Consider the following 15,079-nt stretch of genomic DNA (forward strand, 5'->3'; position numbering starts at 1 on the left):
TTTTTTTTACAGCAATTGCCTCTATTCTTAGCCTCTCTGCTTTTAAACACTTGATTGGATTAACATCGCGGTTTGACAGCGACAGGTCAGAGCCACCAATAAGCGGGTGGTATGAGATCAGCTACACCGATTTAACTAAATCCGTCTGACGCCCAAAGGTGCGGTGGATCCCCGGGGGTAGATGCGCTGCTACGCTGAAGCCTGGGAAGGACGAAGCATCCCGCTGCTGCAGGGCAGCTCCCCGACGATGATCATAACACTGCGGGCTCTCTTCGAACAAGGGGTAAGAAGACGTAGTAGCTCTGCCTTGCTGCTGGGAGTCCTGTTCATGCCGCTGCGCTCAGCGTCTCTCTGCAGGCCCCGGGATATCTGCACAGAGGCAGGATTAAAAAAAAAAAATAAAAAAAATAAAAAAAAAAGGGAAAAAAGAAAGAAAGGAAAACGATCCGGGGTTATGAGGTAGGTGCAGGGAGCATGTGTCCTGCCGCTGAGCGCGGAGTTAACGCAAATTTACCGAATGTCCTCCTTGGCACCGCTCTGGAGTCACATGCGCAGAGCATGGCACGGCCGTTGTAGCGTATAGAAATGATGCATGAGCTGTAGATGGTGCCCTCACGTTGTTCTACTATGCTGTTCAGATTTCTGCAGAGCCAATGAATGTCCTTGTCCTCAATTTAGACCCCACTCTGGACATATTTAAAAAATTATGCTTTTACAGATCAGACCATTGAAAATATGACATTAAATTGAAATTAAAGGGAGGTGGTGACTGTAATGTTATTAGCCTGCAAGTCTAATAAGAAGTTTACTGACAGCTTCTTGATGTAAAAAAAAGTGTCCACATAAAACGATGTAAAACCAAATTGTTTTCTTGAACTATTTCAAACGTTGACACAATCACAAGAGTCAATGTAATTTATTGGGATTTGCTTTGATAAGACATAAAGGTGTGTTAGCTTTTAAGAGGTTTTACAAATAAAACATCATCGCTAGATTTGTTTATGACATGAGAACCATTAGTCGTGCAAGAAAGAAGCTTTTGTTCAGCTCAAGTCACCACATATTGGGGACCAAGAAAACATCTGGTAGAAGGTGTTGTGGAAATGGAACCAGGATTTTATTTTGTAGGCTTCATAGAAAATGCATTTTATCCTCAATACACCATTCCCCTAGAAAAACACAGAGGGAGTAGTAGTGGGAATACTTTTCTTCAGGATCCCTGATGACCAGAAGAAAAACTGCTTGGCAGGAAGATGGAAAAGGTAAATACAGGGCAGGGATACTAAGAAAACCTAAAAGAGGGCCTTTAATGTTACTTTGAGATCTTGAGATAGATTATTAGCTTGGTAAATATAAGCAGTTTAATGTGGAAAATCCCAAAAGAGATTAGGTGAAGCTTGTTGATCTTTGCTTTATCAGGAATGACTTAAGAGATAAAAAGAATGGAAACATTTCCAGAACTTTCAGTACAAAAAATGAATAACTGTGACCCAGGAACAAGCTCTAGCAAAGGACGTTAGACCACCAGTTATAAATGTTTGCCTTTATAACTTAAAAATATGTTCATGGGTTTGTGTATAAGTTAGGATAGCTGAAAATACACAGTAAGCTATTCATTTGTAGTGTTTATGTGTCCAATTTCACTCTCTTTGCTAGTTTCTACCTATATCATATTTGATATGTGAAGTACCTCACTTTACATAAAAGCATATCTATATGATAGAACGGTCCAATCAAAGGCCAGTCCTACATCCAATTGAGAATGTATGGCAAGACTTCAAAAAATTTTGATGATATTACACCATTACCCCTATCTGTGCCTGAGGTATAAAAGACATGAACTATTTAAATATCCAAACATATCATAGAGACTTCAAGTTGCAATTGCAACAAATGATCCAACAAAGTAGCTATTGTAGGGGGTTGAATAATCAAGCCATTCATTTCAGATTTTTATTTGTAATTTTTTTTTATCATGTATTCATTCAAGCAACAGTTATGCAGTGCTTTTTGTTGGTCACATAAAATTTAAAGAAATTATACTGGAGTTTGTGGCTTTGATGTATCAAATTGTCCTAAGAGTACAATGCCAGAGTGTTTCTCTCAAGAAGAAAATCAAGAATTAACCAATTTGAGGACATTGATCTTCCAAGGACAAATTGCAGAGGAATTAGTTTTCCCAGAAACTTCATATTTTCAGACATGATAAACGTGTTTTTGACCTCCTGACTGCTCAGTGATTCGTACCACTTCCTCCCTGGTCGTCTTTGTCAAAATTGCCTGGCATATAAAAAATTAGCATGCAGTGGCAATATGCAGCCTCGACTTGTTGTAGCATAATTGGAAACAGGAAGTATCTAATCAAAGCGGAGCCAGACGCAGAAAGAGTAACGTAACCTATCGAGAAGAGAACGGAAGTAGACCAAAACATTGTTTCATTTGCATAGATGGGCAGACGGAAGGAAGGCAGGAAGGATGGATGCATGGAGGAGGAGGCGGTGGGTGTGTCTCTGCCTGTGTGTGACGCGCTGCTGGGACGCATGCCCTGTGTGCGCACTGCGCGTCCTGGCCTGTCAGTAGCAGCCGGCTGGAAACGTAGGCAATGAAATTGGTGAGGTCACGTATTTTTAAGCCGCACGACGGGATAAACCATCCTTCAGCGGCGGCATAAACAATCGGGGAGCCGCTTCGGATCGGTTCGAAGTTCGCCGGATCCGCTTTAGAACAGGATCGATCCCTTGTTGATTTGATGACAGAGGTAAGATGAGGATTCACACCTCAGCTCCTCAGACTGCGCTGCTCATTGTTTGGGCCGTGGGGGGAGGGTCGTAAATCGTTGCGTGCATGCTGCTTCAGCCCCTTACTTTTGCATTGCAGCTCAATTTATCCCCCCAGTTAATGATTGCTCCCGCCGTTGTATGATAATATAGCTGCAGCGTTCAAATTAGGCACAGGCTATACAGTCAGCACCAACAGCGCACTCTGTCATATTACGATATGGGTGCCATTATTATCGCTGCCATAATAATATGCCTGTGTGCGGCGTCCAGCCGGCTTAATCTGGCTGCATCAGTTCAGTATGCATGTCTGTGTCGTGATGCAGCACTTCAGTCATTTTCCTTCAACCGCTTCCGTCAGGACAAAAAGGGGCTACTGCTGTCAATATAGATTACATTCAAAGTAACCGTGGGATTTACCTTGATTTCCTTTCAGGAAGAGGGATTTAGAAGCAGGAGGTCTCCTTTTATTTTATTTGCTAGGCTAATGTTTCCTACGAAAACAAAAAGAATAGTATTTTTCAGGAACATTTCTCGTTTTAAATAGTTTCAAGCATTAGCATTTTGTGAGCAGTTATAACCTACATCATGTGCACACCGTCACTGACTCCCTCACTTCAACCACAAAAGGTCATTACAAAAGAAGCTCTCTCTTCAGAATGTTGTATTGAGAATATAAAGGCAAAGGTAAGTGGAAGGAAAAAGTGGGGTAGGAACAGGTGCACAAGTGGAGTCGCACAATAGATCAAATTGCAATCGTTCTCATAACTTTATGCATTATCACAGTTGTGAAGGAATGCTTGGATGCAGTGTTTTGGAGGTTATTTATTTCAGGTCAGATGCCTTCAAACCAGTTGGATGGAAAACTTGGCAACCTGGTCTATGAGTAGAAAGGCATGTCTGTGTTATTCCCCTTTTATTGCGTTTTGTAATATGCAGTCTTTTCTAAGAAACTAAATATGAGGTGTTCATTAGCTGTAAGCCATAAGTGAATCAACAATAAATGAGTGCAAAACACCACTCTGTGTTATGAATCTACATTAGTTTGACATTTTTAAGGAATTGCAAAACATTGTGTTAAAATGTTCATGTAAATTGTGGGTTTTAATCGTTGGTTTTATTCAACGTTTTACATATACCCAGATTTTAGTCCATTTTTAGCACTAAATTCACAAAGCAGCGTTACAGTATATTTCTGCTTTTGCAGCAGACATTTCACATGATTTACCACTTTCCATTTCAAATTAGTTTCTGAGTAAACTGAGCTGCTTGCTGCAACATGAGAGGAATTCTGTGTATTAAAAATATTGGTAGAAAATAGACATAAACAGACATGTCAGAGCATAAAATAAGACTAATAATGTGAAGCACATCATCTTGAAAAGGCTTGAACCAGAGAGGCTGTGCAGCAGGCTGAAGGTTCTGCTTTTGATGCTTGCCTCCTGGCAGCACATCAGAAAGTTAATGGAAAGTGTTTGACGAGTATGACATGTTTCTGCATCCACTCTGAGAAAGATCCTGGACTGAAGGTGGACACTCCAGTGACCCTTTAAGCTGCTGTCACCGTCCTCTGTTGCAATGCAATATCACATACTGATGTATGTGATATTGCAGCTGGAGTGCCAGGCTCAGATTCCGTACTCGAGAGCAGTTTCAGAGCACCGATGTGACTGTTTTGTGTGTGACTGACCCACAAGTGCAATCTGAAAGTGTGTAATTGATTTCAGGGGAATTTGTTGACGCAGCACACAGCTGCTTGCATCAGAACAGATGATCCCATTAATATTTACGGCTGTGAGTGTGTCTGTTGGAATTTATGGCATCTAAAGCTGCAAACTGAGAAAACCTCTTTGTAATGCCTCAATTTTGATTCCTTTCACTGACAACCACAAAAAGAAAACATCAACTGAATTCAAGACTTCACAACTCTAATAAGCACAGCTGCCTTCCTGTCTGAATTATAAAAAGAAGATGCATGTCTATTTTCATTTCTGCGAGGGAGGTGGATGTTATGGACGTCTTTGTGACGTTGGCGGAACAGAAGGGGAGCTGACTCACTTCGTTCTGGCAATTATTTCCCTCATATGGACTCAGTGCCGGCCGTGTGGATGACCGAGGAGGGTGGTGGCACTGTTTATGCAAGAGTTGGAGAAAATGAAAGATCTGTTTGAGCTTCTTGTAATCAAACGGTCGACGGTCTCCACTGGCACAAACCTTCGTTTTGTCTTTTAGGTGAGGCCACAGTGCCTTTGTGCAAATGCAAATGTTTCTGTGAAAGACCCCGCTTGTAGAAGCGAGCTGTCTTGGGCTGCACTCCAGACTCAGAGGAATTATCGCCATGGTTGTTTTTCCAGCATGGCACAGTCACCCGGAGTTCTGTTGCATGCAATGGAGCAGAGCTCTGATTTGCTTGCTGTTTTGCTATCGCCAATGATGACATTCAATCTTTAGTCCATGTGGGTTTCCAGGATTTGCTGAGAAAGGAAATTGCATTGCATCAGTGTGAAATGCAGCAGTGTCTAAACAGTTTTCTTGAGTGCAGGATTTTCTTCTTCCGTTGCTGTTTTTTGCTACTTGCCACTCGCCTCAGCAACTCCTGCGATATCCGTGGAGTCGGTCTCACTCTGCTGGATACTCAAACCTGTTTCCTTCTTCACAGAGGACATTTTTGGATGCACAGAAAGCAGTAATCGAAGACTTTGCCATGAATAAAAACAAGAGAGACAGGGAGTTCTACAGTGTAGATGTCGGGGATTCAACGTTTACAGTACTGAAGCGATACCAGAATCTAAGACCCATCGGCTCAGGAGCACAAGGAATCGTCTGGTGAGTGGTTCAGCATCCTCCTTGTTCTGCTAACACCTATGCTGTGAAAAATAGGTCACTGTATGCTACACGTCACTGAAACATTTGATCAATAAACTTTTGGTGCTATTTTTGTGTTGAATTTTGTGTTAGTTATACTTTTTTATTAGAGGTGCACTGAGACATTGGCTCTTAATCTAAATCAATTTAGTTTTTTTTGTTTGATCGACCCTGACTACTGTTCAGTTGGAATCTCACATTAGCTGTCCCTTTTTATTTTTAAAAGATATTTATTAAGAAATGTACTTTGTACATAGAGAAATTGTCCTAAATTAAAAATTTTAGGGCAGTTTTCAGCTTGATTAGTCCTAGCTTGTGTTCAGCCACTCAAAAACCTTAAAATCATGCTCGGTCCCATTCACTGATTGTACTATACGAAGTGCCAGATCGAGCTGACAATAATGCTTAGCCACACACAGTTGGCTATTTTCAGTATCATAATGTCAGAGAAGAAGTCATTTAAAAGAAAACTGTATATTCTACATGTTGACATGTCTGCGGTTCATTTTAGCTGCAAGAGAGAGAGCATGACTTTCAGGAGATACTAGGAAGCCTCAATAGTCAAGTTGTTGTTTTTTCCTTTAAAGCCAAAAATGTTATAAATGTTGCCAACCTTTTTGAAATCTGTGTCAAGAGAAGAATCTAAATTAATGTTGTACCTTATGCTGAGTGTGCTGTTCAGCTGAGTAGTTGCACAAATCATGGTAAGGCCAGTTTAAGATGGCGACTCCATGAACTTTTTTATTTTCACATTTTACAGCAACTACATTGTTTCACACAAGCATGTTAACACTTAATTTCCTTATGCAAAACATGGACTGTTCATATCAGTAAGACTGAAGAGAGCAGTTCTTCAGTCTACCTAAATTAAAGTTTCTAAAGAGAAATTTAAATTGGCTTAAATCTAAACTGGTTGGTCAAACCTATACAAAAACCTGACAGTGGAAACAAAAATGGCAACAAAAATCAGAATGGTGCATCTCTACATTTTATTGCTTTGGACATATTTGGGAGAGTAAAGGCCTTGATGTCAGTTGTTGCCTTTTTTGATGCGTTTCTCTTGCTATCTTTGCCCTTCAGCTCTGCTTATGACCAAATCCTTGAACGAAATGTTGCCATCAAGAAGCTGAGTCGACCCTTTCAAAATCAAACCCATGCTAAGAGGGCGTACAGAGAACTAGTCCTAATGAAATGTGTCAATCACAAAAATGTAAGTGTGCCACTATTTTAACATGCAAAATAGCTGTGTCCTCTATTTCACAAGTAGATGACACGGAGAAAGAGCATTTTGTGTGGCCTGAGCATGTTTAAATGGATGTGAAGTCCTAACCTAGTTATTTTTCTTTATTTCTATTCACAGATCATTGGCCTATTAAATGTATTCACACCACAAAAATCGCTAGAAGATTTCCAAGATGTGTAAGTCAATAAAAATAGCCTGTGCAGTTATGGGAATCAGACCTTGCTGTACCTGTTGCCAAGATGACTCTCTGCCAGGATCATGAAGTCTTTTCTTTTCTATCAGATACTTGGTAATGGAGCTGATGGATGCCAACCTGTGTCAAGTGATTCAAATGGAGCTGGACCATGAGAGGCTGTCGTACCTGCTCTATCAGATGTTGTGTGGCATCAAACACCTCCACGGTGCCGGGATCATACACAGGGTGAGCAGCAGCTGGCCACGAATACACAGCCTGAAGTCGGGCCAATGTTCTGAGGTGCAAAGTCCTGAGCTGGTAAACTTGCTGTGATACGTGACACTGAAGTGTAAGGGCAAGCAGTCAAGTGGCATGATTAGAGGATCACTGGATGAATATAGTCCTTTAACTACTGACAAAAGCATTTAAAAAAAACCCCTCTAGGTACAATGTAAAGCAACTATTTGGTATTGTAATAATCTCTGCTAAAAATATGCATGTATAAAATGTTAACAGACTGAGCCTAAAATCAGAGAGGCCAATCTCAAATGTCAAGTGACCTTGAACAAACTACAGAATTTCCTGGACATTTTGTGTAGCTGATATCAGCTGATGCAGACTATCCTCCAAATTGACAATGACAAAATGTATCATTTTGCCATATGCATCAGTAACGAGAAGGACACTCGGAGAGCATATCCTCACAGTTTGAAGTAAAACAGACCAGTCTGCCCGAACCAGAAACGGCATTGATTCTGTAAAAGTGAGAATCTCAGCTGTGCGTCAGATACAGCCCCCTCCTAACTGATTAACCCGATTAATGTCTTTTTTTCAGGATCTGAAGCCCAGCAATATAGTTGTCAAGTCTGATTGCACGCTGAAGATTTTGGACTTTGGCTTGGCTCGGACGGCAGCCACAGGCCTCCTGATGACGCCATATGTGGTTACACGCTACTACAGAGCACCAGAAGTTATCCTGGGCATGGGCTACCAGGCCAACGGTGAGTGATTAGTTTAACACAGCATCTATTGTCCAATGTTTCTATTTTGGGATCGGAAATACATATAAATTTGTTGAACTAAATCTAGCTGTAACTCGGGGATCCACTTGATGCCTGTTCTGAAAAGAAAAGCTAATTGTAAGAAAATGCTCACTAACAAGCTTGTTATGTGTAACTAACCTGTTGCTATGCATTCCTCACTTCTTTTACTGGCTCTGGTTAATGTGGTCTACTTCATTAGTGGACATATGGTCTGTGGGCTGCATTCTGGCAGAAATGGTTCGCCATAAAATCCTTTTCCCTGGAAGGGACTGTATCCTTCTGTCTGCCGAGTATTTCCTCTACTTTAATAGTCTTCATAAAGGCTTTTTGATTGTGTTCAACTTTTTCCTTTGTTTGTTCTTTAAAGCTATTTGGTTTGAAATTACATGAAAATGCTAATACGCACAAGTCAATTCATCTCCAATTGGTAGTTGTTGGTTGCACATAAATTTTGACATGTTCATGGTCTCTAGCTTTTTTTTTTTTCTCTCATGCAGCTTGCTCATTGCTGAATGGTCTACATTTTCATTGTTGCGGCTTTGCAATTGTCTTTGGTTTTCTCTCACTTTGTTTTTACGTAATTTTTTTCTCTCTTTATCATTTATTTGCATGTTCACCTGTCTGTCTTCCTAATGTCCATCCCAAGTGGATGTGTGGTCAGTGGGATGCATTGTGGCTGAGATGATCAGGGGGAGTGTTTTGTTCCCTGGCACTGATCGTATCCTTACCCTCACTGATCAACATGTCATCATTTCATTATGAAGACGTCCACCACCACCGTGAATGCTTCTTCTGTTGTCGTTTTCTATCCATCATACTCTCCATGACCTACATTGCTTGTGCTGCTGCACCCACCTATGAAACCTTGAAGTCACCTTTGAGATAAATGGTACTAGTGAGTGTGTGTGGTATCTGCTTTATTTTGTGTTGAATACCTGTAGAGTTGCTTGAAAGTTTCTGAAACCCTTACAATTGGCCATGTCTCTGCATAAATAAGCCTTTTGATGTAACAGCCAAGGGTTTTTCACAAGCCCCATAAATGTAATTCAAGTGTTCCCAATTAAGACGAGTTAGGAGAAAAGATGATTTGGACATTGTTACTATTTAGGTAAATTGCATATGATGGTGAGAATTTTGTGCATCTATAGAACTTATGATGTTTTTTCATGATGTCCTCGCCTTTAATTTGGGTTTAAAAACAAAATAATATATTGTTAATCATTACTTTTAACCTTCTGCTCTTAATTTCACTCTATGTGTGTTCTTCTGTTTATATGAAATCACAGAGGAGTTGCATTTAACTTTTGCACCTCAAAGCAAAGTTAAATGTCAAGCTGCCCTTCTGGTATCGTGTGTTTCTGTGAGGTCCTTTCCTTTAACATTTCCACATCAGATATCGACCAGTGGAACAAGGTGATTGAGCAGCTAGGCACTCCATCTCAGGATTTTCTAATGAAACTGAACCACTCAGTGAGAACGTATGTAGAAAACAGACCGCGGTACGCCGGATACAGTTTTGAGAAGCTCTTCCCAGATGTGCTCTTCCCTGCTGACTCTGATCACAACAAACTGAAAGGTATGCAACATCCTCTGTACAAGAAATGCAAATTGATTTTTCCTTGTTTCTTATGAATACCATTGCACCATATCTGCTTGTTGTATCTTGTTGCAGCAAGCCAAGCCAGAGACCTGTTATCCAAGATGCTGGTGATTGATGCGTCAAAGCGCATCTCTGTGGATGAAGCCCTGCACCACCCATATATTAATGTTTGGTACGATCCCGCTGAAGTGGAAGCGGTGAGTGGATCTCTGGAGAGATGAGCAGAATACACAAGCGTTTGTCACATTGCGTAACGTGCCATTTCTCTTGCTGTACCAGGATGCTGTTCAAATCAAATTTGCTTTTCTGTTCTGGTTTTATTTTTAGCCGCCTCCAAAGATCCCAGACAGGACACTGGATGAAAGAGAGCACACTGTGGAGGAGTGGAAAGGTTAGACAACCTGGTTATCTTCCTAGCTCTGCACTTAACAGATTCACTTGTTGTTGACTTAGTTTGAAACGCATAAATAATGATGCAAAGATGCACCAAAGTTTCCATCCCTGAAAATGCTCCAAGCAAATTTTTTTTGATTGCCTTTATCATTTAAACGTAGTTTTAAAAAAAATAGTAATAATAAACAGTTAACTGTTTTTTTTAGGTAATTTATAAAACAAAACATGACATTGCAATGGGAGACTATGCCACACTTAGGAGATTTTTATTGATAAAATTGTTTGAAACATCTCACTTCCACTGTATAATTAAACACTAATTTTATCACAAAAATTCCAATAACATACACAGTAGTTTGATAAGATGTGACAAAGTTAAGGGGTATGAAAACATTTGCAAGCTACTATATGTATGGAAAAGAATAACTGATTTTTTTTTTCTTTTCTTTTCATATTTGGATTTCTTACGACTTCAAAGCATTTTAAAAGCCCGGTTTATGTTTTTCTACTGTGAGGAATATGATTCTGTCCTGCATAGGAAAGACTGTGATTATATATCAGTTTCAGTCGTGCAGCAAGATGAGCTCATCTCAATGCCTGTCAGGTGATAATGACCCTCTCACTCATTTTTAGAAGGGTCACACACCAGCATGCCCAGTCCAAATTAGAATCGTGATGTTGTTTTGGGATGAGCAGTATGTTATGCACCCCAACCTTAGGCAAAAGATTTGATGTTCCTGAATATACCCATCAACAATTTCCATTAAACCACTGAGCTTACCTTGACCCTTTGCTGCTCGTTTTGTTTTCCAGAGCTAATTTATAAGGAAGTGATCGAATGGGAGGAACGAACAAAAAATGGAGTTATCAGAGGTCAACCCACTGCTTTAGGTGAGTAATCACTATAACTTGGATTAGTTAAAATATGGGAGAATTAGAGTAGATGCACCACCATGTTAATTATATAAACTTATGTCATTGAGATTAAATATTTGGTAAAGATTTCTTATTTTGCAACTATATCAAACCAAGAATAATGTGCTGTGCAGCCCCAAGGTAAATGTAAAATTTTACAATGACACTACCTAATATACATTTGTTTTTATACGACACAAGTGTCTTATATATATTCTTCTTCAGAACTGACTTGAAAAACTGCCACAGCTGATAAATATTGGTAGTTGTTTGGTGTATTCTAAGAACAGGATTTTTAGCTCTTTTTATTCTTTACAGTCGTGTTGCTCGAGCCATGATTTCTTCTCTGAGAGAAGAACATGCAGCTCTGCTGAAAGCTGCAGAATTTTGTCACATTAGTCTCTGCAGCTGAGTTAAGCATGGCTTTATGGTTGTGCTGAGGGATGCAGAATGCTTTTTCGTTTTTACAGCATTTTATGAAGGGACGCTTTTTATTTTTGAAGATTTGTTCAGTTAAATAAGTGCAATAAATTGTGGTGTAATTATGAATGATGCAAGTAATTTCATCAGTTTTTGCTCATAATAGCATAACCTACTTATGAGAAAATAGCTGGAAATTAAAACATTTGTAGCATTTTTTTATGCACATTGTTCAGCTTGAGATGGATGTACGAATTTTTAAAAGACAGCAAAACTTTAAGTCATTTTTTAAAATTTTCTTTACGTTCTAAATTTTGTAAAAATCACAATTTTGCATTTAGATCTTTAGCTGCTGTGGTCCCCCTCTAAAGTCTGAGCTCATCAGAAAATGGCAGTGCTCTTTATGTTTCAGTGAAACCTATGCGTTTGCCTGTTTTTCGCAGCACAGGTGCAGCAGTGATTGACAGTCCTCCTCAGCCCACGTCTTCCTCCTCTTCTTCCTCCTCCTCCTCAGCCAACGACGTCTCCTCCATGTCCACAGAGCCGACCGATCCCGGCAGTGATCCCGCTTTGGGCTCGGAGACAGACAGCAGCTTGGACAGCCACACCTCCCTCAGTGCGCTGGCCTGCTGCAGATAACTACACAAGCACACATCTACTGTACATGCTCAAAACAAACCTTTCCTCATTAGCGTGTGTGTATATGTGACGGGAGAGTGTTTAGGTAATTGTTAGTTTATAGAGTTGAGGATTTGATGTACAGTTTATTCTTTGTCTCCCCACCCCCATCTCTCTACCTGACCTGTTCTGCTGTAAATTATTGTGGTTTGAATAAGGTGATATCATGATTACTGTATTTTTGCTGCAAGAGGCAAAATGCGAAAATGTTTTTGATGTGAAACTGTGATGTATGTAATGGGAAGGATATGAGTGTACTTTATCTACTGCTGTTTTTTACTTACTATTGCAGTCAAAAACCATATTGTATTGACTGCAAAATCATGTTGAGTATATATTTTTTGCTTTTTTGTGAACTTTGGAAGGAACATATATCAGTTCTCTCAGACAGTAGTTTATAGCGCATTTCATCTTGAACTGTAATGATGCAAATGAATGATTTTTATTTTCAAGCTGTTACTAAGTTTTCTTGTAGAAAACAGATCTTGGTGTGTCCAAGCTAATATATTTCTTTTTACAAACCTGTCTGAGTGTGTGTATCTGAACAATCTAATGACAGGGTTTATAAAATAGTATAATTATGATTTTTTTCCCCTTATTTGCAGACATAAATGTAATTTGTAGAAGAGGGGGTGAATGCAGAGCAGAAAAATCTGATTTATAAGGAGCAGGGAAGTGCTGTGAAAAGCTAATATACAGAATAGGCCACATGTATTGGCACCCTAGTAAAGGTGTTGAAAAGCTGTAAAAATATATTTTAGTGCAATTGCATGATCTCGCATGAAAAACATAGAAACTTGACCCCTTGACTTGAAATTTTGATAAAAATTCTACCTCAAGGACAATTATTTTGTGAGGGCAGGGGATAATTCATTTTAATAGTATTGATACCAATATTAGTACCTGCTCTTTTCTGAATATTTTAAAACGTTTCATCTTCTGAAAAACTAAAGGAAAGGGACTTGTAACCCTGAACCATCAGTTCAGGACAAATTAGATGCTCTTGCTCATTAACTTGAATAAGTAAAGCATCATAAAAAATAACTTCAGGTATGTGTATATTAAAGGCATTGTTAAGGGTACATAAATGGTCCATTTGTGATTTGGTTAACAATTATTTCTTAATGACAGAAATACTTATTTAGTGTTTTTCTCAAATTTTCAATGTAAGATTGTGCAGCTCTGAGACTAATTTAATTGGTGGCTGCTTCTATCCCATCTGCACGTTGTTACCAGGGTTACCACTAAATTTGTCCAAATCTGTCATGTATTCAATGACTACAGTAGGGTACTATAATTTAAGAAACCAGAGACTCAGTCCAAATAAGTCACTCCACCCTTTTCCATATAAAGTGTCCTTACTCGGTTCAGCGATTCTCAGATTCTCCTCAGTTCTATGACTCCACCTTCATACCATCAACCACTCAGACACTTTAATTTCTAAATACACAATATAATGGTACATACTGACTGAAAACAAAAGCTAAGAAGATTTTATGTTGTTTCACATTATTTATTTCAAGCTAGAAGACATCTAGTATATAATGTACATCGGATTTGGGGATATTCATATCCATTTTGTTTCTGTTTTAAGTAATATAGTTTTTGAATTAGTGTAGCCAGAGATCTGTCTGCATTTGACTGTAGATGCGTTTTGTGAGCATCGTGCAGTGATTCTTTTCCAGTCTCTGCCATGGTGAGCTCTGGATATGTTTCATGGCTCAGATTCTCAATGGCTCCAGCTATTAACCCTTTAGTACCATCTCCCTAAATGCACTTTATAGATTATGACAGTTGTCCTGAGTCATTTGTTCTTTCATTACAAGTCCGGCACTACCTTCAGTAAGATTTTACTCACATTTGGGTGCATCTCAATAAATTAACTGACTTTGAAAAGTTTATTTATTTGAGTAACTGTGAATGTGAATATGAATCCAATGTGAACAGGCAAAGTACTATATTTCAAGCATTCATTTCTGTTCATTTTGAACTGCTTAAAGTTTTTAAAACCCACATTTCCTGTAAAATTAAATTATTATTTTAGACACATTTTTAAAAAGATTTTTATGGAGAACTTGTCATTTTGTCTGACTGATGACAGACTTTCATTCAGGAAAGTTGAGTGGAAGAAATAGTTCAGTAGAAAAAAGATGAAGAACCAAAACACAGCCTTAGGAGGTAGTATTCATGCACAAGGAACACAAGTCGTATACTGAGTCCATATATTGTATAATAACAGACAGTTTCTGTATGCAGAAATGTTCCTATATTAAACATTCTTCTTGTTGTCATATGTAATATTACATTTTTTGAGAACGTGAACTTTGGGTTTGCGTCAGCTATAAACCATTATCAAATATATCAGAAATGAACACTTGAAATACTGCATATTTCTCTATGTTTAATGAGTTTACTGTTTTGGTAACACTTTATTTGAAGGGGGGTGAATAAGACTGACATGGCACTGTCATAAACATGACATAACACCTGTCATGAACATGAATAAGCCTTCATGAATATTTATGACTGTTGTCATAAAGTGTCATTCGGTAAATTATGACACTTTTAATACAAAGTTGACATTATTCAAAATGCCTTTGCTATGACAACTTGACATTAACCAAGAAATCATTACTGATATAAATGTGTTATAAAAGTATTACTGATTGCACTTTAAAAATTGGGTAACTTTATGTTATTAAAGGTAAAGTTTAAACAGTAATGATTTCTTGGTTAATGTCAAGTTGTCATAACAAAGACATTTTGAATAATGTCAACTTTGTATTAAAAGTGTCATAATTTACCGAATGACGCTTTATGACAACAGTCATAAATATTCATGAAGGCTTATTCATGTTCATGACAGGTGTTATGTCATGTTTATGACAGTGTCATGTCAGTCTTATTCACCCCCTTCAAATAAAGTGTTACCAAAGTTTTTAATAGAATTACCCTTTTGGTGATGTTCTA

The 15,079-nt window shown here is 38.7% G+C and overlaps 1 protein-coding gene across 5 annotated transcripts; it reads left to right on the top strand.

Annotated features, from left to right (window-relative positions):
* The first annotated feature begins 38 nt into the window (after positions 1 to 38).
* mapk8a (mitogen-activated protein kinase 8a) lies at positions 39 to 12,634 on the top strand. 5 transcript variants are annotated; one of them, XM_007546057.2, is made up of 12 exons: positions 39 to 283; positions 5,437 to 5,603; positions 6,723 to 6,852; positions 7,003 to 7,061; positions 7,168 to 7,306; positions 7,896 to 8,061; positions 8,303 to 8,374; positions 9,497 to 9,679; positions 9,776 to 9,900; positions 10,031 to 10,094; positions 10,910 to 10,987; positions 11,880 to 12,632. In XM_007546057.2, the coding sequence occupies exons 1-12, from the start codon at positions 182 to 184 to the stop codon at positions 12,068 to 12,070; spliced, it is 1,476 nt and encodes a 491-aa protein (XP_007546119.1). In that variant the 5' UTR covers positions 39 to 181; the 3' UTR covers positions 12,071 to 12,632. The 5 variants fall into 5 exon arrangements, with proteins under 5 accessions (XP_007546119.1, XP_007546120.1, XP_007546122.1 ...); XM_007546058.2 differs by lacking the exon at positions 8,303 to 8,374 and adding an exon at positions 8,750 to 8,821; XM_007546060.2 differs by having other exon boundaries at positions 11,875 to 11,979.
* Positions 12,635 to 15,079: the final 2,445 nt, after the last annotated feature.

The sequence above is a fragment of the Poecilia formosa genome, unplaced genomic scaffold (assembly GCF_000485575.1).
Source record: "Poecilia formosa unplaced genomic scaffold, Poecilia_formosa-5.1.2 Scaffold15, whole genome shotgun sequence".
Taxonomy (NCBI): Eukaryota; Metazoa; Chordata; class Actinopteri; order Cyprinodontiformes; family Poeciliidae; genus Poecilia; species Poecilia formosa.

What these genes read in the sequence shown, in the direction of transcription:
- mapk8a (XM_007546057.2), top strand. Translation starts at nt 182, where the DNA reads ATGCGCTGCTACGCTGAAGCCTGGGAAGGACGAAGCATCCCGCTGCTG. An exon ending in CACTGTGGAGGAGTGGAAAG is followed by an intron (nt 10,095 to 10,909) that starts GTTAGACAACCT and finishes TTTGTTTTCCAG; the next exon opens with AGCTAATTTATAAGGAAGTG. An exon ending in AGGTCAACCCACTGCTTTAG is followed by an intron (nt 10,988 to 11,879) that starts GTGAGTAATCAC and finishes TTCGCAGCACAG; the next exon opens with GTGCAGCAGTGATTGACAGT.